The following is a 26,049-nucleotide window of genomic DNA, read 5'->3' as shown; positions in this document are numbered from 1 at the left end:
AAAAATCTGAACGGCGATTCTAAAATCGGTTTCGGTGTGTACTGAATAATTTCAGCGCTTTGGACCAATAATTATGGAAGCAATATCAATTAGGTTTCAGGTGGTAATTCTCTCGAATCATATCTCCGAATTCCTCTGCCTCTCGTTAATGAAATTCAGTTGGTGACGAACGGGGATGATTCGTCGTGGCCGTGGAGGCTGGCGGTAGCGGCGTTGAGTATGAAATTCATTTAGTGACGAACGAGGATAATTCGCCGCGGCCGCGGAAGCTTGGTGGTGGCGGCTTTGAGTATGAAGTTCAGTCAATGATGAACAGGGATGATTCACCGCAGCCGTGGAGGCTTGGTGATGGCGACGCTAGGCAGGGCCGGCCATGGCCCATGGCAGAGTGGTCGACGGCCATAAGCCCGACTACCCATTAGGGCCGAAAATTTTTAAAAAAAAAATTATATGTATTTTTATGAAAAACTATGCGTATACTTAATGTTTAAACTCATTTGCATAACAACTAACTTGGTCTAGTGGTAAAGGGGTATGACTTCCAACCAAAAGGTTGTGGGTTTTAGTCTCATTTGAGACATGTTTAAGCCTATTTTTATACATTAGTTTTTTTACACAACCCAAATCATAACCAAAGAAATCAATTTAAAAATTAAATTATTTAAACCTAACAAAATACTTTTTTTTTACTTAAGGCCCAAAATATTTTTCACATTCGGCGCAATTTTATTTTTTCAATTCTCGGAGCCGGCCCTGACACTAGGTATGTAAATATGTAATTGTTCTCCTGCTGAACAATCAGTTTGGATGGCATATGTGAGTTTGTTTAAGAAAAGGCTAACTTGGTAATTTTATATCAAAGGGGATATATGTAATTAAGAGTTTAGGACCGGATATATATATAATTAGTTAAGTTAGCAGGGGGTATATGTAATTATCCTGACTTCTATGCATCACAAAATTCCGGCGTCGTAATCTAACATAAAGTAGAAAATATCCACCATGTGTAGAATAACCATCATGCACGGCGTAGACTCGGTCTCCAATATTTAATTATTTATGCGCACCATTATAAATATGTTCACATCTTTCCATCTCTGGTATCAATTGTTGTTCCAAACAAAATGAAATTGTTTAAGGCTTACCATTTTCTTATTTTCCTTTCATTAACAGCAGTATCGGTAGCTGATCCTAAGTATTCCAAGCCAGGCTGCAATGATACATGCGGGAGTATCAGGATTCCATACCCTTTTGGAATCGGAGCGAATTGTTCTGTCAATAAATGGTACATCATTGATTGCAACTCCTTGACACCATATCTATCTGCATTCAAGCACCTGGAAATCTTGAGCGTAAACTTGGAAGATCAAATAGTCACTGTTAACACTCCAAAGATCTCTGATTGCCAAGTCCCTGTTCGGAATACCAGTAGCATCGATCTTGGTGGGAGCCCTTTCCTATTTTCCAAATCACACAATAAATTTGTTGTTGAGGGGTGTGGTACTGCTGTCATGATGGACCATGGGAGTGCGCTCACAGGGTGTTCAACTTCTTGTCGTAATGACACTGTAAACGACAAAGACACCTGTCTTGGTGTCACTTGTTGCGAAACAATAATTCCTCATCATCTTAAATCATACAGCATCAATCTCACAGGAATGGAAAGACAAGGTGGGGATGGAACATGCAGGTCTGCTCTCTTGGTTGATAAGAATTCATCTGTTGCCAACTATACCTCTTTTATTCCGGTATCACTTCTGTGGACTCTATCAGACCTTGACAACGATCACGTAAATTGTTGTTCAAGTTATGGAAGTAAAGAAAGACTCAAAGTGGATATGGGTAATGGTACTACACTAGATACGTGGAAATGTTCCTCTTATAGACCTTTTGTAGGAACCTCTTATTTAGAGGGTGGATGCAATGGTATGTAATTCTATACATAGTATTAATTTACTCATTGATTCTTTTCCAGATTATAACATGGAACTTCCTCTTATTTGATGTGCAAATTTAGCTACCGAAGGGTGTGCAAGATGTGAAGGTGATCATGGTTACTGTGGCTATACCAGAATATATGACGTTGACGGCTTAGCCGGAAAATGGAACTTCACTTGTTTCCATTATGGCCGGAGAAGCTATAATGATGGTTTATTCTCGGCTGTTTTTTATTCTTTGGTTGCTGGTAATGTCTATTCTCCATAAGATCATACTTGTGATATATGAAGTTTTTTTTTAATAAAAGTGTTAAATAACATGCAACTTGATAAACAAATTTGGCTCTTTTCTCAAGTAGTATTAATATCATGTACCCGAACATAACAAAATAAAATAAAATTGTTTGAAAACATTTTATAAAAAAAAAGTAAAAAAATAAATTTAAAAAAAAGTATACTAAACTTTTTAATGCATGTAAAAAAATAAACAAACCTTTAATAAAATCTTAAAGAAATAAGTTAATAAAAACAATAATAGAAATATATAAAAAGACTGTAAAACAAAAATAAAAACTTAATAGTTTTTTATTTGATATTTTGAGAGAATTATAAAATAAAATAAGAGGAACTAACATGTGAATTACAAATGTTAAGGGAAATGAAAGTTCACAGAGGGTGCATGTTTAGCAAAGGAAGAGAGTACGTCTAGCCTGGCCCTTTAAGTACCCTCTTATACATTTGTTTCAATGAGATGGTTTGATTAATGATTAATTCATGTATATCCTTACAAACATATGAAGTATCATATATCTACCCACCAAAACTAAAATTATCAGTTGTGCCCACTTTGAATAACTACCTCTATTTTTTGTTATATGATTGATTTATACCCGGCATTTTTATTTTGATAGATGTTAACTGCATGTCTGAATCCATCCAGAGAACTGCCCAAAACTCATTTCCCATCTCTTTTCATTCCATCTTCGCGCCCCTTCCCTAACCCTAGGTGACTTCTCGCACTCATCATCTACATCTATAAAATCGATTTCCCTCCCCTAATGTCTTTGGCAAACCCAATTTGTTGGAGAATTCCGGATTTGTAACTCGAATTATTTGAGAGTAGTGTGCACTTTAGGATTAAAACTATTTGGTGGTTTTGCAAATAAATCAATCGGAAAAAAAATCAAATGAGACAAGAACTTTGTATGTGATTTTGCAATGAAAAAGAACCAGGGAGATGCGACCAAAACAATCAAATCTTATATCAGGATTAGGGTTTGGATACCGTCACAAGTAGTTATCCATTTAAAATTCGATTTAATCAAAAATCCGCCCATTTAACTTATGAGGTGTATGATAAAATCTGAAAATTCATGCAACTTTTATTATGCTGCCCCTGAACCCTGCGTGGGACTACTCCCTTCCTATGATGCACGGAAACGCCTAAGCATGTGGAGTCCCCGTCCCGGGGACGTGCTGGGGACGGATAAGCCGGTGAAACGCCACTGAAACGTTTCCTGACCGTTTCTGGAATTCGGGTACGGATTATTCGAAGTTTCAGAAACGTTTCCTAGGAAATTAAGAACCATAATTTTTTTATAGTTAGGCACAGAGAGTGATTGAGATGAAAAAAGAGAGTGAAATTAAGAACCATATTTTTTTATTCCTATCACCGGCGTAGTAGTGCTCACTGCTCAATAGTGGCAGCAGATGAAACAAAAGATGCAAAAGAAGGTGACCTAATATCAGTGACACGTTGGGCCTTTTTTTTAAATTAAGCCAAAGCCCAGTATTTAGCCCCAAGTTTTCACTTGGATCAAAGTAACAATAAAAAGTAAAAAATCAAAGGTATAGCCGACAACTCTACAAGCAGGAAAACAAACATAAGTTTCAAGTTAATAGTAAAACCTTTTAGAAGGGGTTGTAGACATTTAATTCTTTATTTAGTATTTAACTTACATTAAAAAAGTTGTTTTTTTTTATTTTATATCTAATTTATTTGTTTATCCTTGTAATTTATAACTCTTTTTTTTAAGATATAATTTATAACTCTTTAAATGCAAGGTAAATCTATTTGGATTTTGTTTAATATATTTGTATTTTTTTATATATTTTTTTGACGTACCCTTACCGTACCCGTATCTTGGATTTTTTATTTTTGCCGTTTCCCATACTCGTAACGTCTTCGTATCCTGGTCCCGTACCCGTTCCCGTGCTACTTAGCTCCCTTCCAGGTAACTATTTACATGTTGGACATTGGTTATGTGCCTAACGCTAGTTAATGCCGATAACGCATCTGGCATGTCACACCCCAACCTACGACGGAATATGTTGGGGCGCGAACCGTTGATTCACGGCTCACAAAACACTATCATACAATTTAAATGACAATATCTAAAATTACTTTATTGATTTCAAACAAATACGCATCATCTCAGACAATTACAAATGTAACCAAAACAAATAATGTAATATCAACTTGTCATTTATTTATAACCTAAAGCTCATTCTATATGATCTTCAACCTTCACTTAGAACCAAAGAACAACCTGCAATATGTGTACAAAATAGATATATTTGTCAACAGCACATGTTGATTAAGTAATCACTAAATTTGATGTAATGATATAATATAAATAAAATTAAGCAAACCAATCTTTGAGTATCAATGATTAAACCGTGAGCAAGTAATTGATGTCGTTTGGCCATTGCCTTACGAATTAGGCTTTGGCTACTAAGACGAAAGATATATAAATAATGGTGTCGGATGACCATTGCCTTGCGAATCGGGCTTTGACTACTAAGACGGCTTATGATCATACTTGCTGTGATATATTATGATGGACTTCTCCGATGCGATAAAATAAACAAGTAAGCAAATAAGCAAGTAACATTTAATCGTTCAGCACAACAAGTCATGATTTGCTAGTTTAAATAAAATAAATGAACTGAGATAATAATATGTTTAATATAATATGGTACGCATAAAATCCCCAACATGGTTTGAAAGTGATAAAATAGGGGAGTGATTACTCACCTTATTAATTGGTGAACTAAACAATAAAATATGAATAATAAACGAGTCCTGAGCCTTTAACACGCTGACTAATCCGACACGAACTGACCTGAAACTTTGTGGCATTAAACTAGAATTAAAAACGAGAACATAGTCGTTGTAATCAAATCAAACGGGTGTGTAAAACTTAAGTTATGAAATATTTAATGTTTAAGGGAGTTGGTACTGTTCAGAATCCAAACTTCGAATCGAGAGCCGGGTTCTGACCAGTACACTCAAAATTTTGAAACAGACATAAAAGTCTTCTGGCTCGAAAACTAATTCCAATTAAAAGATATAGTGATTAAAAAACCATTAAAATTGAATTTTACGAACCAAATGAATTCTGAAATTCAAAATCCTTTCTTGAATTCCAACTCAATTTCCTCCTGGAAAGTTTCAATTCAAATCCTTTGATAAAATCCAATTCTTTAAAAAAATAAAAGATAAATAAATATCCATGAACACCAAACTAGACTAGCTAGCTAATATATGTGGTAAATTAAAATACTAGATTGTTGGTTTAGCATCCCGAAAGTGAAACATTCTAATTATCAATTAGCCATTTTTTAGATCTGTTATGGAAGCCATTAGGAATTTAATATTGTCATACGGTATATGTAGTGGTAAGACCACTCCCATTGGGAATGAAAATTTTGTTCGGTCGGTTGTATTAGATTAAAAGAAAAACCAAAATTACAGTTTGAGTGCCAACTTGTTCGGTCTCGCAACTGTAGGTCGATTGGCCCACTCCATTCACTTTAGTTTTTCAATTTTCCTCTTTTAGATAAATTACCATATGTAAGAGACTTCTGATCAGACCAAGTGGTACCGGAAGGAGAGAACAAGAATCCTTGATCTATCTTAAAATTTTAGGCAACTTACTAACTGATGTTTGCTTTCGTATTGGTGTTCATTCAGGTGTTATCATAACCTCTGGGGTAGGTTTAATAGCTATCATATATACATCCTACAGACTAATCAAGAGAACAATAACCAAAAGACGAAGAAAAAGTATTTTTAAACGCATTAATGGTGGTCTATTGTTAAAGCAACAAGAAAATATTGACCCGTCTTTAGTTGACAAAACCATACTTTTCACATCACGTCAGTTGACAAAGGCTACTGATAACTTCAATGAGAACAGAATTCTGGGAAAAGGAGGCCAAGGTACAGTCTACAAAGGTATGCTAGCTGATGGAAGGATTGTGGCTATTAAGAAATCAAAGTTAATTGACGAAAGCCAATTAGAACAATTTATCAATGAAGTAGTCATTCTTTCACAAGTCAATCATAGGAATGTGGTCAAACTATTGGGGTGTTGCTTAGAGACAGAGGTCCCTTTGTTGGTTTCTGAGTTCATCCCAAATGGGACCTTGTATGATCGGATTCACGATGAGAGCCATGAGTTCCCACTATCTTTGAACATGAGGCTACAAATTGCTACAGAGGTTGCCCAAGCACTTGCTTACTTGCATTCGGCTACTTCTTTTCCAATATATCATAGGGACATAAAAACCACTAATATACTTTTGGATGATAAATATAGAGCCAAAATTTCTGATTTTGGAACTTCAAGGTTTGTGTCAGTTGATCAAACTCACTTGACTACCTTAGTCAAAGGTACATTAGGCTACTTAGATCCCGAGTATTTTCAGTCTAACCAATTCACTGATAAAAGTGATGTATATAGTTTTGGAGTTGTTATGGTTGAACTCTTAACAGGAGAGGTGCCAATTTCCTTAACTAGATTTGGTGAAAATAGAAGTTTGGTTGCACACTTTATGTTGGCTATGGAAGAAGGACGCGTGATGTCTATTTTTGAGTCACTGGTGATTAAAGAGGGTAGTAGGGGCGAGCTTCTTGTTTTAGCTAACCTTGCAATGCGATGCTTGAATCCAATTGGAAGAAATAGGCCAACTATGAAAGAAGTAGCTACAGAGTTGGAAATCATAAGAACATCGCACATTCCATATAAGGTTCATACCAATATCGAGCAAGTGATGCATAGTGAAGAAATCTCCATGCTATCATGCGGGGAATCGTCATCAACATTTTTGAGTTTCGATGATAGGATTACTCAATGATGCGAAAAGTCAGTCGGTCTTCATTTTACCTTAAATAAAAAGATGTTGTCATACAGACATATAGTGTAAAAGATGTAATAGAACATTATGTAATCATACTTCCATTTTCTTTAATGTGGATATATGTGAACTGTTTGAATCTGAGGCCTGAAACAGGCTTTATGAAGCTTGGTTATGGGATCATTCTTTCACACGTTAGAATAGGCATAAGTACTTATCAGTCCAAATCTGTGTTTCATTCTTTGGATAGTCGTTTTCTCGTTTGATTCCCGCTTAAGATGTTTTTTAGTCTTTCACATAAATAACTAGAAATATGTTGTTATATCCTAGTCTTAGTGTGTTAAATAGTTCATCATGTTAATGTAAATAGCCCGATTGGTTGATTATAATATGTTGTGTCTAAGATTAAGATGTTCATGGATTATAATATTTTTATGGGTTTACACTTTACAACAACCTTCGCCGGAATTAACCAGACAATTGAACGGAGATGTTAGCGGTGGCCTGAGAGTTGAATGAAGTGGTATTGGTGGTGTAATGTTTTGATTTTTAACTTGTAAATAAATACAAGGATATAATAATTCATGGTCACTTAACTAAAAAAAATATAACGCTCATAATGAGTATTTTAGTCATTTCACTCTCGTAATGGCCAATGGGAATATAATTCATTTTTGTTTTGTTTTGTGGAATCGTGAAATTGTGGTGATGAATTTGGAGGCGGAGGGGGGTTCAGGTTCAGGTTCAGGTTCAGGTTCAGGTTCTACGTCAACGCCCATAGCCTCCTCTAATATTGGTTTTCAGGTTTCATTCTTGTTATTCTTCATTCGTCTTTTGATCCGCCATTATTATTCATTCATTATAAGTGTTTCTGTTTTTGAAGTTGCTGAAGAAGCACGGTTGGAAAGAAGAAACTGGCCTTGGTATCTCGGAACAGGTCATTTAAAAACCTAACCCTAGTCTTCTGTTCATATTTGAATTTGGGGGTGTTTGCCTCTATCTGTTAAACCCTATAATTCTGTTTGCATTTGAATTTGGGATTAGTTGTTCAAAGTTTGTTGTTTTTAAGCATCCAAACAGCTGTAGGTGTTAGTTTATTTAAAAAAATGACATTTTAATTCCAGTGTAAGAATTTATAGAGATGTTTGTCTAGGTTTTATAGAACCAAGACAATTGTATTACTAGTTTAAGCGCGAGGTGCCTAAAAAATGAGGGCCAGAGATTAATAAACAAAGCGCATAGCATGAGCATACCATTTTTGGGGGTTTACAACATGTTTAGAGCGGGCGGCTATTTTGACTGGTTCCAGGCTATTTTTTGATGTTTCAGACCATTTTGCCTGGAATTTGCACATATTTGGCGGAATTTTCATGATTTGGTCAGAATCTCACTGGAATCTGACCAAAATCTGTCCGGAATCTTGCCTGATTGCCTTGGTGGCAGCAAGGTGCTTTTTATGCGCCTCACCTCACCTGAGTGCCTAGGCGCGCGCCCAAAGCGTTTTTGGGTATTACCTTTTCAGACCAAATAGCATCTCATTTCTTTCAGATGACAATTATGTTGAAATTTAGGAACCATTTCTTTTTATATTGAAATAGAAGGTAAACGGGCCAACAAGCTGCGCTGCTAGCCCTTTTTGGATAGCAAAAATTAGGTCCTCTAAAAATTGCATTCATGCATCTTGAGGCCATAACATTACTATGCATCTCATTTGACATTTAAAAGTCAGAATTTTGATATTTTTCATATGTAGGAGTAAAACTTATTTGTTCAAACAGGGCAGATTGGAGCCTGTGCAAACGTATGCAAAGAAAAACAAACGAGGGTTGGGAGCAGAGATAAAGGAACCACAGAACACAAGAGTCAAAAAGGACCTGCTTTCTACTTCTGATGATAAAGTAAGCTTGATAACTATGTGTGTGTTCTTGTTACCTGCATAATATTATTTTTGTTTTCGTGGGAAGATAATCAGGAAATAAGAATTACTCTACTGATTTAGATAATGGTATTCTGAATTTCTGATAAAGAAGGCAACTATTTCTGTGAAATAATTGAAATTTTAGTTATTTGTGATGTAAGTTGTTTTGAATAATCGCTTGTACTAAATTTTACCCAAATGCTTTATTGTAGGCATCTAAGAAAAGTAAAGCAAAATTGTCAAAGAAAATGAGGAAAGCTCAAGAACTTGAGAAGAAGTTACAGGAGAAAGAATTCGAGCGTGCATTCTTTAGGGAGTTTTGGCCGGAGAACGTCTGATGTAACATAGCATCTTGCTTGTGAGTACATTAAGCATGCGTGTATCAACAAATACTAGTAGTTGGGAATAGAATATTTGCATTGACTTTGACTTTTGAGTTGACTTTTCAGATTTTATAACATTTCAACTTTTTAAGTCAAATTTTCATGCAAAATCATCCTTTGCTAAGCAGTTAATGCTGAAAAATATCGTATGTCTGTCAACTACCGATATCTGAGATATCGGTTATCGCGTTAAGATATTGGTAATTTTAGTATCATGTAAAATTCATATAATATTGAAATTTAACATTAATAATTCAGTATATTCTTTTGCCATTAACAATTTAACCCTTTGCAACTTGAAACAATAACAATCGTAGCAAGCAGGAACTGATAAAGACTTAAAACACCAACACTGAACACTAAATGTTGATAATTAAGACTTAAAACACCAACACTTAACACTAAATGTTGATAATTAAGACTTAAAACACTGATATCGGGAATATCGGTCAATATCGCCGATATTATCGGTACCGATATTCTAACCATTTTGACTGATATTTTACCAAGGGACTGATATATCACCGATATATCGGCGATATCTACTGCATAGATCCTTTGTTGAACATTTACTGGATGGAAGATTTGTTATTTATAAAGTTTTAATTCCAAGCACAGTTTTAACAGATTGAAGGATATCAACTTCGTGTGCTGTTAAATATGTTCCAAGCACAGTTTTAACAGTTTTAACAAAACAATCTAATAAAAACTTGAATACAAATACAAATTCAAGTTTCTGGGATTTGGTCCCCCTACAAAGACGACACCAACAGCATGACTTGATCGATCAGCTCTCCTCTCTCTCGTTGTTATCTGTAAGAATCTCTTGTTTCCCCTCCTAATTTTCATTTCATTTTATTTAAGGATAGGATTCAAACGCTTGCTGCATCATTAACCTAATTCTTCAGGTTCTCTTCTTTCTTTAGATCGTGGTTCCGCATTTACACCTTTTGATTACGTCTGCCAGTATTCTTGCTCATCCTCAGTACTTTTATTTATCTATTTTTTCATTTGTGAATTGCATGCACAAATTATTAATTAAAACCTTGAGGAACCCACCCTAATTCATAAACAGGGTTGAATTCTAGAGAAATTGGGTGTCCAATTTATTGGAACCCTAATTGTTGTTATTCAAGTGTGACAGCTGGGCCTTGTAACTCCACTCGTAGCCCAAGTTATGTGATTTCTTTTTTTAAAGTTTGGATCTTTTTTGCTATGTTTCCCGCTGTCTAGCTGCCTAGACAAGAGCGTGCTGACTAGTAACTACTGAATCAGCTTTTCAGTATGTTCAGAGTTGTAGAACTTGCTAGGTGCTGCTAGACGGCCAGCGGGTTACTGACTACCGATTAATCGGATTGGGATTGTATATGTATTTTTCATACACACACACCTTTTTATATGTAAGATTTTGTAAGTAGACAGGTTTAACCAGAATTAGGGTTGATTAGGGCCGATTAGTGAATAATGTTGCCGATTACCAAAAAAATTAATCAGTGGATCACCAATTAGCGACTAGTTGCCAATTGATAATAATTTCCCAACACTAGTTATGTTTACTTTTAGATCTCACTCGTCGTTAAGCATGATTTAAATGATGTTTTTGATTTCATAAATGTAACCTTTATTTTTTTTGCCGTAATCAAATTTGAACAAAATGGATCCACAAGGGCACGGGCAGACCCCGGGTAACAACATCATGGGCAATGTAAGTCAGTTATCATATGCAACAAACCCGTATGATTCAACCCAAATAAGCAATTGCGGCAGGCCACCACTGGTACCACCAGGCAGTGCTGCCACTGCCCCGCCCACTGCCGCCCAATTAGCACAACAACGGTTGGCTTATCAGCAAATCCAACAAAACCAGCTGCATCAACTTCAGCAACAACTCCAGGTATTTTGGTCAAACCAGTATCGGGAAATTGAAAATGTCAATGATTTCAAGAACCACAGTCTTCCATTAGCAAGAATCAAGAAGATAATGAAAGCTGATGAAGATGTGAGAATGATATCAGCAGAAGCACCCATTGTGTTTGCTAGGGCTTGTGAAATGTTCATATTAGAGTTGACTTTACGCTCATGGAATCATACTGACGAGAATAAAAGGCGGACCCTACAGAAAAACGACATTGCTGCTGCAATTACAAGAACTGATATTTTTGACTTTTTGGTTGACATAGTCCCCTGAGAAGATCCTAAAGATGAAGCTGTGACATCTATGCCACCTGTCACTATGCCAGGTGGCGGGCCGTCAGACGCGTATCCTTACTATTACATGCCAACTCAGCAGTCGGGTCCGCCAGGGATGATGGGAAATAAGCCGATGCTGGATCCTGGTCTTTATGCCCAACAGCAGCCTCCGTCTTATATGGGTTCATCAATTTGGCCACCACCATCTCAGGAGTCTCAATCACCCTCGGATTCATAAATGCTTGTGTGTTATTCTTTTCAAAAAGTTCGCTCTTTTTCTTGATACTTAAAAGGTATGTGCTCTTTTTTAATCAAAAGTTTCAGTTAATATGCTAATGTTAATCTGATTATTATGATTTGAGTTATAATAATCAAGGGGTGATAGTTGATACCATAAATACCACCGTACTTTCTTATTTTTTTATGCATTAAGTTTTTTAGCCTGCTTTTGCTATATTAAGTCACTCAGCTTGTAGAAAGTACATGAAAAGGTCGCTAAATTAATTTTTGTGTCTCAACGTCTCTAAAGTTGTCTAAAATGCACTTACTTTTGAAGTATTTGTTAAATAATGACTTGTTAACTATTTGATTGGCTAAAATTAGATGATGTAATTTCGTTATAACAAAAATGTTCGGATGTTACTTTGTCAAATTTTGATCAATTTAAGAGTTAACAAGTCATTATATTTAAATAAAATCGCAAGTGTGTAGATTTTGGACAAGTTTAAGGACTTTGATATACAAAAATTAGTTTAACGACTTTTTCGTGTATTTTTACAAGTAAGAGAAGGGGGGGGGGGGGGGCTTTAATATATCAAAAGTGAGTTGAGAGGCTTTTTCATGAAAAATAAGAAAGTTTGTTTGTTTAGATATTTAACCCATTAATCTGTTTCATATGTTTGCATAAAGATATTCAGGTTTTGACTATTTAAGGGTTAATCAAGATGAAATAAAATTACATGTATACCCTTTTAACCTAATTTTAGAGATTTTGTAACTTTCATTTCATAAGGTAGCTATCTATTTTTTCACAAACATCGAATGATTATGACAACTTTAGCACAATCAAAAGCTATATCTCTGATTAATTAGTATCATAGTGGTGTGATTCATGTTGACTAATAGTCAAATCAGCTTTACTAAGTTGGTGTAAAGTCAACCGATGAAATTCTCATGGGACACCAAGAATGCTTGGTGTTAACGTTCTTTAAGCTTGACTTATAAAATAATTACATAAAGTTATCTTGTCAATTTTGTCAGATTCTGGAGATGATTTTGTTCGTGAGTCATGACCCGTAAACAGCTTTCAAGTGTTGGATCTCTCGTGTGAAGTCATGGTAAAAGAATTGTTTTCAAGTGGTTGATTGATTATATTGATTCTCTGTTAATAAGGAAATACATGCTGATTTCCCTAACATTTTTGGGTTGTTAGACAAAAGTTAAAATATTTTATGGTGCAAAAATTATCAAAATCTTTGTGAGTTGGTAAACCAGGATTTGCGGATAAAACATGCATTATAAGTCTGTTATCTAAACGGGTGTTGTCAAAACCCTAATTATCATGTATTATGATAGTTAATGACAAATAGACTCACAGCTTACTAGTAAGATGTAACTCGTTCATTGCAGGCTTAATTAATTTCAGCTCACATAAATTTACATGTTGAGTACGAGTGACAAGGCGCTTGAATAATATAGCGTATTCGGCAGTTGTATAATTCGATATTCTTATTTTATGTATAAAACATACAAAATAATCAAAAGAAAAGGAAAAAAAGTTAGTCAAACTTAGCGAGCCACATGCTTGAGTAGAGTGTTGGTCAAAATAGCCCAATCAGAATTTGTAATGGCAGAAATTAAAACACTTCCAAAACTTTTGAATGAAGAACAACTTAAAAGAATACTGATATACAGAGGTTTAATAGTAAACAACCAACGGTAATCAACTGGCGGAAACGAGATACATAATTCCACTACTCGTCAGGCGCTTCCAAACAGGGAATAGGATACGGACCAGACTCCAAAGAACACCTCCCTATTTGGCCAAAATAGGAATAGCAATGGAAATTAGAGTTTTCTCAAAGAGAAATATTTTATAATTTATCACTAAATGGAAATAACTTCGATCAGGTCTTGCCATACAAAAAGGAAACATAATACCTTTGTAATCACGGAAGCATTACTCAACATAAAACCAAATAAATGAGAAAATAAAATAGTGCAGTAATGGAAATAATGTGATAGTGGCCTGTAATAGTTAGGTGTTGACTTGGACCAAGGTGACCCATGAAGTCTGAACCGAATTCTCCGCTGGTCCGGATCCATTCAGATGGTTCTCCTCCTCAACGGCTAGTTTGCTTGAATTAGGGAACGTGGGTCTATCAAATACTCTCCCAACAATATTTTCTACAACTTAAAAAAAAATATGTACTTCTATCCTAATCCAAGTTCAAATCAAAGAGTAATGACAAAGAATCTTCAAACTCTCAACTTCATGAACATCGTTAACCGTGAATCGAAAGAGAGAAAATTAAGATCAAGATAAGATGTTGATACATAGTGTTGAGTTTATTCAGGAAAGGGGATTGTTCAAATCGCGTATCCAAAATATTATTGTGGACCGAATGAAAGCCGTTCACTTCAGTCGATGATGATTCAGATTGATCTTTCATAGCCATGTAGAAGTTCCATGATGATTCAGATTGATCTTTCATAGCCATTCTGAATGATAACGAAGGTGGTCATGAGATAGGCTTCTAACATGGCGGGGCTTGTATTGATCTATAAGAACCTCTTCGACCAGGGCACAAAAAAGTCTTTGCATTCAGCAGTGTTATGAATCACCTTCAGCTTTTCTTTGTGTCCAAACGAGCTCCCTTGGGATTAGTTATCTACATCAACAAACTCCAACCTATTATGATCACAAACTTACATGGTTAAAGTCAGATTTCATTTAATCCCAACAAGAAGTGCATGCATTCTGCCATTCTGGATGAGGACTGCCTTTCTTTGGTTACTTTCTAAACTTGCTAAATAAATTCAACTGCTCATGCAAACAATATGACATTGGATACAAGTGCAAATATATAGGAAAAATAAAGTGAAAAGTGCCACAAGAATGTGATACCTCCAAAATATTGCGATAAGAATTATACTTGGTATGAAATCAGGAAAGTAAGACCTGTTTGGGGTTAAGAAACAAAGCATAAGCGTCGAAAAGAGAAAGCATTTGCCCTGCAAAGGGGACATGGACAGTTATGATTCTTATTTTTGCTCTTCATCATCCACTTCTTGATGCATTCTTTATGATAACTATGATTGCATTCTAGTGTGCTGATCATATCTTCCGCATGGTATTCTTCATGGCAAAGCAACGGCGCCTCAAGGAGAAAATAAGACCAGTGGAAATTTATATAATAACAAATGTGGGAGGACTATGTATTAGCCATTTATGCATCCCACTTTGTACCATGTAATATTTTTTTATATATAATTTCATTTTTTTACTTTTAGTCCCTACACTTTTTCATAGTTTACAAATATGTCACAAAATATATTTTAGTTTTAGTCGTCAACAATTTCCACTTCCAACTTTGGTGCCCTACTCTTTTCATCTTTTACAATTTTTTGTTTAACGTTTATGTTTGAATTTAACGAGTTAACGCGATGCAACACATGTGTGTGGTTGAACATTTTTATGTCTATTTTCCCATTTAACAGCCCCATGCAACGCATAGATGTTAAGTTGACTTAGTTACTTTTTTCTATATTTTATGTTTCGGTCTAATTTTTGTGTGTTAACACGATGCAATGAGCGTGTGTGGTTCACCGTTTTTACGTCTACCTTTTGTTCAGTTTTCTTAATGGTTAACGTTAGTTGCTGGCTGCAGGAGAGGGGATGGCGAACGAAGATGGTGACGGTGGTAACATCATGCTTTTGAGCAGAGTGGATGTATAAATACAATGTTTTACACCTCCGCCGCAACGCGGGGTGTAAATACTAGTTTATATTATAATTAAAATACATCTCAAGCTACACTCATATAATCTACTGTAACAAAATTGTACAAAATCTCAAGCAGATGGTACAATATTCTGATGCGTTGTCAGATAATATGCAGGTGTATGTAGTTAGTGGCAGTCGGCATAACATGTGTTCCCTTTATGTGCCTCATCTATCCTTTTGTCTTCTCTCATGAAAGACACATTTCAAAAACTACATCTTCATCCAACTCTGCAACTGATCTCCATCACCAATGGCTTCATACATATGTTCATCCTTTGAACATTCGCCTCTCAATGGTGCCACACCAGCAAAAGCTTCAGAAACTGGCTACCCTCCCACCAGAAAAAGAAGGATTCCTTCACTTTACTCTCTTAATTGTTTGTTTAACGATGATTGCATCTCAACACCATAGCTTGAACTGTTTATTAACTGATTAAACAATACATTGCAGATGAGTTATGATCCTTTGAAAAATCTTTTTGGAATTTCCGCATAATTACAACCCAGGGATTAGATTATCCAAAAAAGCCCTATCCTTTTTTTTGGTTATTTTTGTTTTTTATATGGTGATGATGATTTTCTATACATTATACGGGGGAGCCTCTCATTGCATGTTTCTGCTCTCTTCTGCATTGCACAAGGGGTCAAACATGGGGAATCAAACGCAATAGGCCAAAGGGGCATAGCCCTTTTCTGGGGTTAAAAATTCACTAGAAAATTAATTTATGATTATGTCACAGATAATCATAAATATTAGGAAAATTAGAAATAAATAATCTCATCTTTTGTGTATTGGCCGATAATAATCCCACATTTAAAAATCGCTAGCAATGGTCCCACCTTTTAACTATTTTTGTCTCACTGGTCCTCCGTTAAAAAATACTTAACGTCGTTATGTTTTTTCCCGAGTTTCAAACCGATGCTTTAGGGCTTTTGATCGGAAGAACGATATGAGTCGACTGATGTAAAACTTATTTCGAAACGGTAATTCAAATGGCTTGATTTTTGTTAATTGGAAATTCAAGCACCCGAATTGAAACATTGTTTCGTCGTTTCGATCACCATTTCGAGATAAGTTTTACATCGGTCGACTCGTATCGTTCTTCCGATCAAAAGCCCTAAAACATCGGTTTGAAATTAGGGAAAAAATATAACGACGTTAAGTATTTTTTAACAGAAGACCAGTGAGACAAAAATAGTTAAAAGGTGGGACCATTGCTAGTGATTTTTAAAGAGGAGATTATTATCGACCAATACACAAAAGATGGGATTATTTATTTCCAATTTTCCTAAGTATTATTTTGGAGGCTTATTCATCAATTAAAATTTGAATTTTAACTGCCTTATGCAGTTATCCACATCTAACTGCTCCTGCAGGTATAGAAGACACTCCTTCTAACTGATCGACACCCTGGTTCATCTTCCTCACAAATTTCATACTAAATTCTTGTCTCAATTTAGAGTTTTATCCGATTAAAGTGTTTTGAAGAACCACCAAAATAATTTTTAATCTGAAAGTTATCATACGACTCTCTATATAATCCAGATTGCTGTATTAAAATCCCCAACACCATGGAGTATATTACTCTGGAAACAAATGATGATGGTGCCATTAAGCCTACATAATGATTCACCTAATTTTTCTTGAAGGGGGTTAAAAGCCTCTCAGAAGATTAGAGAAGGCATGTAATCTTTTCTTTTGCTTTTCTATTTTAGTTACTCCAAAAATTAGAGAGTGTATAAGCATGATTCAGTTTCAACTATTTGTTTTTTCTGGCTTTAGGTAAGTAAATATTGCCCAATATTTGAGAGAACCCCTTACTCGGATAGGAAGACAGAGACAATGGAGAATCACTGTACCAATATCTATTTGGGTGGATCCTCCAAGATGTCAAACATGTGCTAAAATGGAATTGAAGACCAAAAAAATGAAGTTTGCATTGGCTTTTGTTTTGGTTGTTTTTTTTTTCCTTTACGTATGTTTCCACTAAATGTTGAAGTTGTCTAGCTAAGATCTCTTTGTTGTATGGTCATGGTACCACTATATTGTCTTTTGTAGTACTAATTCTATAAAATAAAAATGTATGGTCTTTTTTTGAAGATATGACTTGATTAAATATAGTTGATAACATATTAGGGCTTGGTCAAGTGTTGTGTAAAATGCTTGACAAGTGTTTGACAAGGGTAGGTGTTTGGTTGTGACATCCTCGTTTTGAATTTTATTTAAATAAAATAATAGGAGTTTATTTATCACGTGTCATTAGTTAAAGTAATTTAATTCGATAAGTAGTAAAATGGTAGGATAAGATTAAAATGATTAATGGGCTTGAAGAGGATTTTGGGCCTAAAAGCCTTGGGCTTCGCCTATATAAATAGCCTAAAACCCTAATCCTCCTTATTTCATCACCTTCACCATCAGGCACCCACATACACATATACACCTCCTGTACACACACAAACCTATCTTCTTCTTCCTATTCCATCCAAGATCTTTAGAGAGCTAACAAAGATTGATTTCCTATTCAAGATCTAAGAAGGTTCAACTAGGATTCTAAGAGATTCAAGATCTAATTTAACCTATTCTTTAAGGTACGTATTAGGTTAAAGGTTCATCCTTCATTTCATCTTCATCTTCATCTTGTTCTTGTTTTATAATAATAGATGAACGAATGGACCTTGTAAGTTGGAAACAAAAAGAACCGAGCCAAACCGACATAAATGAACTCTAATTGAACCAAGTAAGAAAGTTGGATCTTGATCTAAATAATCAGACATAATATATATACGTATATAAATACGTTGGAATTTGACTCTAGTTAGAGTGGATTGGAATTCGACTCTAGTTGGAGTGGATTGGAATTCGACTCTAGTTGAAGTGGATTGGAATTCGACTCTAGATTGAGTGGATTGGAATTCGACTCTAGTTGGAGTGGATTGGAATTCGACTCTAGATGGAGTGGATTGGAATTTGACTCCTATGTGACTCGAATGGATTTGACTCCTATGTGACTCGAATGGATGGCTTTGACTCCTATGTGACTCGAATGGATTTGACTCCTATGTGATTCGAATAGATTTGACTCCTATGTGACTCGAGTGGGAATCCAAACGACTCCTATCTGACTGGAGTGGAATCTAAACGACTCCTACGTGACTCGAGTGGAATCCAAATGACTCCTATGTGACTCGAGTGGAACCTAAACGACTCCTATGTGACCCGAATGTACCTAAGTAAAACTTGAAACTCGATTCAAATATGAGAAACTAAACAAACCCGAACCCCGAGACCCGACTCGTTTAGAACCTATAACCGCCTCAAATAAATGAATATGAGTAGAATGTGAACCGAAACCGATAACCAACCCATGAAGGAACCGAAACCGGTAAGTTCGTTAAGAAAAGCCTAAACACGCGAGTTCGTTAACAAGTTGTTAATTTACAAAAGATATATATATATATATATATATATATAGAACTTAACCGAACTTGATTTAAATGTGAACTCGACTCGTTACTAGTTATAACCCGCGTGTTCGTAAAGACACTTAAACATATGAGTTTGTTAAAGAATCATAGTATGGAGGATAAGGTTTAATAAACTAATAAAGAAAGCTAAAGTACATTAAACTAACACGATCAGTTGGAGAAGGTTATATGTTCGGTTCGGTTAACTCAACAGTTAACCCCGTTAGTTTAAGAAAATAATAAACAAATATAGAGGATTAATATCTGTACGTTATTAACAGTTAGTCGAGCTCAGTTGAAGAAAGGCATTACGATTAAATCAGAAAGGAATCGTCTACAGGTGTCAAAGCATTTATATAGGTGGAGATTTGACGGTAGTACAAGCATATGCGAGGAGAATTGGTTATGACTGAATACATGTGAATGATCACCAAGAAGAGAGTTAATGTGTGGAGGTGTGTTATGTGTGGGTAAAAATCAAAATCATGTTAGGTTTCATTACAATTCTATGGTTTAAATATAATATCAAGTATACTAGTGCAAACCTATAGTAACGAGGGAATAGGGTATGTATTGGGACCTTGACTAAACCGGAATTGTTGGTATGTATGGTGGTTGTAGTTTAAAAATAGTTGTTGTTTGAAGTGTTGCTTGGGGGCAAGCAACGGTTAAGTGTGGGAATGTGATGAGTGAGTCGTCGAAAAGCCGTTAAGCAAGTTAAAAGATACAAATGCATTGGCTTAACCAACTTAATTTCATGGAATTATTTGACTATGGTTACTCATATATTTGCAGGTAGGAGGAGGTAGAGGATGAAATTACGAGAACGTGGGCGAAAACGGCGAAGAAAACAAAGTTGAAACGAGAAAGATATGAAGAAAATAAGAAAATGAACAAAAGCTCCACCGTGGCCCACGATCAACAACGTGGACCACGGTCAACCCAGCTCCAAAATGACAGTTTTCACCGTATCGTGGCCATTCTATTCACCGTGGATGGACCGTGGCCCACGGTCTGGACCGTGGACCACGGTCCGACTCGTAACTTCCGAGTTTGGGCCACTTTTTAGGCCGTTTTTGGTTGTCTTTTGAGATATCTTTCAACTGGAACGACCCTAGGGCGATTTGTGGAGTCCAAGACATTATTTTTGGTGATTCTAATAATTAGATTGAGTGTTTAATTCTTATGATGAAGACAATTGAAGCTATGATGATCCATCAAATCATGATTGGCTAACTCCATTGGTGTTTCTCTTGGATGTAAGGTTATTTACAAAATACTTTATGTTAACTGTTCTTGAACATTGGATTGATTGTCTAATTGTTTATGTTAGTATGATTATGATGTTCATGTGATTGTTTGTAAATTGTCCATATCGTTTAAACCTAATTGCAATCTATACGTTCTTGGTGTCGTTGACAATTGAGATTTAGTGGAAGGAATTAGGGTTAAACATATTGATTGATTACCAAGTAACAACCTCACATTCTAGGAATCCGAGTACTTAGTTCTTGATTAATCACAAACAATTGCATTTACACAAAACCGAGATATTATGGTTTATCCATTGAACTTTAACAAAAGTGTTGCTTAATGACCCGAACTCCAAGAGGAATACTTGCTTAATTGATTGTTTACAACTTATTTGCTAGTTTGTTTTTGTTCATAAAATCAAATTAAAAATCAACTTGAAGATTACTTTCTAGCATTTACTTTTATATTAGTTTAATTGCTAAGCTACTTGATTAACACATATTCCACAAACTCTTTGTGTTCGACACCCACTTACTGATATCTAATTAGTTGTATTTGGGTTTATTTTTTAGTGAGTCTTCGACCTCACGTCAGATACAAATGATAATGTGGTCCAGTTATGGATACTAGGGTGAGATGGTCCAGTTATGGATACAATGAATAGGTGGTCCAATTAGGGATACTAAGTACAGCAGCTATTAATTATGTGCGTAGATGTAGTACGATTGCTTGGCATGGTAATCTTAAATGCATAGATATGCGTTGTGTGAATGTATGGTCCAGCTATGGATACTAGTAGCATGGGTAAATGTTAGTGGATAGAGTAGAAAAAATGTAGGGAGCGAGTCCTATCAGATATTTGCATAGAATAATAATATGTACATTGATGTGAATGAATGATTGCATGTTCGTGCGTAGAGCCTTCGGGCCTCATGCATACGCAACAATTTAGGATGGCAAATCCCTTTTACTTGATATGGTTCGATTACGAGTAAGAATAGAAGGCTCGATTATGACCAAGTACGTACGGGACTAGTTATAGACTAATGTTACGTTGCGTATGAATAAAGAACGTGATTTAATTGTAATTCAAAATTTAATGAAAAGAAAGAAACGTTAGAACTCACTCAGCGTGTAGCTGACTTTTAGTATGCATGCAGGTATTATTGATGACGGGGCAAGCTTGAGGCGCGTAGGAGGCTATCCATATTGAAGAATAGATAGAGAAGAAAGTTGTTATCTAAAAGTTTTAAAGTTCCATTGCGATTTGTATAGACTTTCGCTGTAACAAACTATGTTTACCAGTAAATCCAACACTAAAGTGGGGCACCCGGGCTTGGGGCCTTACAAGTTGGCATCAGAGCAAAAGTTTGAGAGATTTAAGCATCCTTAACATGCTTAGACTCAAACAGAGAATGAGACCAAAGAAGCAAGACAATATGGATAGCTATATGCCACTCAAGCAAGCTTAATACGTGATTTACCCTACACATAAGAAAATCATATGAATTGTTATAGATAGGATTGCTTGCTTATATTTGAAATGTTTGCTTTTCTAACTGCTTTAAGTAGAACCAAGCACAAGTAGACTCACGAAGGGAAGTGTATAGGATATAGAGAGTAATGTGAGCAGCTAATCCCAGCTGGCCACTGTTATTACCTGCAGCCTTACTATCCTTGTACTAAATAGTTCCTCACGTGACGATGTTTGTGTTTTCCTTAAGGATTCAGATGGCTGGTGCTAAGGCTACTACTTGGAAAGGAGGGCGCACGGGACGCCGTGGTAGGCCCCGTATCAATCGAGTGCCCTCTGAGATTACTGAGCCTAGTGAAGACAGAAGCATGACCGTGCGTGAAGAAGAGTATCAGCTCGATCCTACTATTCAAGCTGCTATCACACAGGTAGTTGCTGCTGCAGTAAAGAATCTCCAACCAGACAAGTCTACTGAAATCCGTAACAAAACTGTCGAGAAAACTGGGGAAAGTGTTAAGAAGGATACTGAGAGTGAGATGGAGGCGTCAAGTGAGGTTCGATCTATGAAGGTGAACGAAGGAAAACGAGGCCGACGTGGTTGCAGCTACAGAACCTTTAAAGGTTGTGACCCACCTCAGTTGACTGGTATGGGTGATGCGATCGCTACCCTTTAGTGAAAAACCATGATGGATAAGGTTATCCGCATTAGCGAGTGCCGTCCCGATCAAGCTGTGGGCTTCGCTACACAGTCATTTGGTGATGAAGCTATGTTTTGGTGGGAAACTGTTGAACAAAGGAAGACCGCTGATGAAATTAAGGCTATGAGGTGGGAGGATCTGAGAGAGATGGTAATGAAGAAGTTTTGTGCTGATGATGAGGTTGAAAGAGCAGAGATGAAGTTTCTGAACTTGAAATCAGGAAAGATTACCCACCGTGAGTACACCACTGAGTTTAACCGAATGTCAAGACTTGTGCGCGAGATGCTGAATACTAAAGCTAAGAAAATCAAGTGTTATGTCAGGGGACTTCTGCAGAATGTCTGTACCTTAGTCTAAACCAGCAAAGCTGCCACATTCAACTCCGCCGTCGATCTAGCAGAGATGGTTTACGACGATCTGGTTGTGGATGCTGTGGAGGTGGAAGAGAAGAAAGAAAAGAAAGGAACCGCTCCCGCTAAACGGCTTATTGATAATGTGGATAATGTGGGAGAAAAGAAACATCGGATGGAGGGGAAAGAGGCATGCAAGGTTTGTGGCAAAATAAATATGGGAGAGTGCAAGGCTGGTTCGAACGCGTGCTACAGATGCGGGAAAGCAGGACATTTCTCCCGAGAATGCAAGAACAGCCACAAATGTTTCAATTGTGGAGCTGGTGGTCATGAGGCGAAGATATGTAAGAAGCCGAAGACAGGAAATGGAGGTACAAAGGATGCCTAGAGCTCATTGGTTACCTAATCACAGTAGAAGAGGGAGCATTCTAGAAGGATGAGTTATTTTGCTTAAGTTTTATGTTATGTATGGCTTAAAAGATTTCATGCTTACTGGTTAAATTTAAAATTTAGGCTTATGTTTGAATGAGATGATTATGGAATGAATTATGATATGAATGGATCTTTGTGAACGGCAGTCATGTGATACGTGACCTTAGAATCTAAAGTAAATGGTAGTGTTAGAATAATATAATACAATGACTCTTAAAGAGACGAGACGAGACTTGTTAAGTTAGGACAAGAAGCATATCATCGAGGGATTCATGGGCAAGGTACCTTGAACAGCTAACACTCATGAACACCACTCGGTTACTGCAAGTTCGAGGGTAAGAAGGATAAACCGGTAAGCTAGAGAGCTAGGATGGTTCAAGAAAAGGAGTGAATGCAAGGAGCGTTCGTTTTTACAAGGATTAAGCAGGTTTCAGGGACGAAACCCTTTTAAGGAGGGAAGACTTGTGATATCCTTGTTTTGAAATTTATTTAAATAAAATAATAGGAGTTTATTTTATCGCGTGTCATTAGTTAAAGTGATTTAATTCGATAAGTAGTAAAATGGTAGGATAAGATTAAAATGATTAATGGGCTTGAAAAGGATTTCAGGCCTAAAAGCCTTGGGCTTCGCCTATATAAATAGCCTAAAACCCTAATCCTCCTTATTTCATTACCTTCACCATCAGGCAACCACACACTCACATACACACCTCCTATACAAACACAAACCTATCTTCTTTCTCCTATTCCATCCAAGATCTTTAGAGAGCTAACAAAGATTGATTTCCTATTCAAGATCTAAGAAGGTTCAACTAGGATTCTAAGATATTCTAGATCTAATCTAACCTAATCTTTAAGGTACGTATTAGGTTAAAGGTTCATCCTTCATTTCATCTTCATCTTGTTCTTGTTTTATAATAATAGATGAACGAAAGGACCTTTTAAGTTGGAAACAAAACGAACGAGCCAAACCGACATAAATGATCTCTAATTGAACCAATAAAGAAAGTTGGATCTCGATCTAAATAATCGGACATAATATATATACGTGTATAAATAAGTTGGAATTTGACTCTAGTTAGAGTGGATTGGAATTTGACTCTAGTTAGAGTGGATTGGAATTTGACTCTAGATGGAGTGGATTGGAATTCGACTCTAGTTGGAGTGGATTGGAATTCGACTCTAGAAGGAGTGGATTGGAATTTGATGTAACACCCCGGCTAAAGCGGAAACGCCTGAGTGTGACGTACAGATTGCTCAAACACACGTGACACTATTAGGTGACCATAATAACATTATTTCATTTAAATCTTCATGTAACACAAGTTTATCAAATAATACAAGTTGTAACAAATAAATAAACAAAATAATAAGGTTTCTGTGAATATCCTATAAGCATGCTATGTGTCTTCTAACTTTCATCCTTGTACCTCTACACCTGTAACATATGTATAAAATAAAAGTCAGCTATAAATATAGCTGGTGAGTTTTCACAGTTTAAATACGTACATAAAAACAATACAATTCATAGACATGTGATAAACGAGCAAGTAAGCACTTTCCAGTTGGTAACAACCAACGTACTTGGGTAATCGCGCAAGTAAGGTCCTTTCCAATTGGTAACAACCAACGTACTTGGATAATGAGGCCCTTTTCCACTCGATGCAAATGGACCGGAGTGCAAAGGGAGGCGTATGATCATACTTAATGAGGCTTCCCAATCTTGCAAGTAATATTCGTGCAAGTAATACAAGTAGCACACAAGTTCATATACGAATTGTAGTTTTGTTATAGAAGTAACAATACTTGAATTTTAATACGGATACATACGCTACCCCAAAACAATAAAACATTAAAAAGGAGTGGTGAAAAACTCACCTCGAATTGAGATGTTATTGATAACCGAAGCGTCTAAAAGATTGTAAATGGAGAACGAGCTGAAAGCGTCACGAAAGCCGAATTAATCGATCCGCACTAGCTAAGATAAATAAATACGAGCCTCAATCGGTAATCTAACGGGGTTATATATTGAATAATCTTATATTGAGAAAGTTAAAAAATCATTTGACTAGTTTTATAGATTTTGATTATTATATTAATATTTATGTTTTTAACGGAAACGCGATTAATAATTTAATATTATTAGTTATTGACGAAGACGCAAAGTTAATAATGTTCGGGATTCTTGAATTAGTAATTACAAGTTGGAAAATACTTATCATTTTAACGAAATGAATTTTAAATGATTTAAAGTTACAATATAAGTTATATAACAATTTTTAATTAACGTTTTACGAAGGTGGGAGTTCGGTTTTTAAGCGAAAAATAGTGAGATATATTTTATACTTAATTTATATAGTTTTTATTTAATTTAAACTGATTTTTATAAATTATTTATGATTTTAAAAAGATTTATAAGGTTTAATATATATAATAATAATAAAACAGTTTAATTAAAAAAAAGGCTTTACCCGGGTTTCGAACCCGGGTCTGATTGTTGAAAGCGAAGTGAAGTAACCAGATGAGATAACTTACATATTTGTTTAAGGTTTGATTTCTATTAATTATAAAAACTAACAGTTTTAATCAAATTGTTTTAATATAACAAAAAGGCTGACCCGGGGTTTCGAACCCGGGTCTGGCCGTATGCACACGAAGGCTCTAACCACTGGACCAAGATAGCATTCAGTTTATATTGCGAAATCGATTATATATAAATAAGCATTCTGGATCATCTTCATTATTCAAAAACCCTAGATTATCAATTCTCTTAATTGGGTCCATGAACGTTTAATTTAGG

The 26,049-nt window shown here is 35.8% G+C and overlaps 2 protein-coding genes and 1 pseudogene across 2 annotated transcripts; all 3 read left to right on the top strand.

The window, feature by feature from the left end:
• Positions 1-984: 984 nt before the first annotated feature.
• On the top strand, positions 985-7,085 carry LOC143592861 (wall-associated receptor kinase-like 1). Its single transcript, XM_077072668.1, has 3 exons — positions 985-1,926; positions 2,018-2,185; positions 5,914-7,085. Exons 1-3 carry the CDS (start codon positions 1,125-1,127, stop codon positions 7,077-7,079), a joined length of 2,136 nt encoding a protein of 711 aa, XP_076928783.1. The 5' UTR covers positions 985-1,124; the 3' UTR covers positions 7,080-7,085.
• Positions 7,086-7,727: 642 nt separating this feature from the next.
• Positions 7,728-9,505, top strand: LOC143592851 (uncharacterized). Its single transcript, XM_077072662.1, has 5 exons — positions 7,728-7,809; positions 7,840-7,883; positions 7,963-8,016; positions 8,858-8,977; positions 9,210-9,505. The coding sequence occupies exons 1-5, from the start codon at positions 7,728-7,730 to the stop codon at positions 9,333-9,335; spliced, it is 426 nt and encodes a 141-aa protein (XP_076928777.1). The 3' UTR covers positions 9,336-9,505.
• Positions 9,506-11,021: 1,516 nt separating this feature from the next.
• LOC143592855 (nuclear transcription factor Y subunit C-3 pseudogene) lies at positions 11,022-11,808 on the top strand (annotated as a pseudogene).
• The last annotated feature ends 14,241 nt before the right edge of the window (positions 11,809-26,049 follow it).

Source organism: Bidens hawaiensis, unplaced genomic scaffold (genome assembly GCF_021521415.1).
Source record: "Bidens hawaiensis isolate Kalapana, Puna unplaced genomic scaffold, B.hawaiensis_p1.1 tig00041304_1, whole genome shotgun sequence".
NCBI classification, from domain to species: domain Eukaryota; kingdom Viridiplantae; phylum Streptophyta; class Magnoliopsida; order Asterales; family Asteraceae; genus Bidens; species Bidens hawaiensis.
This window is presented reverse-complemented; position numbering and strand designations above follow the sequence as displayed.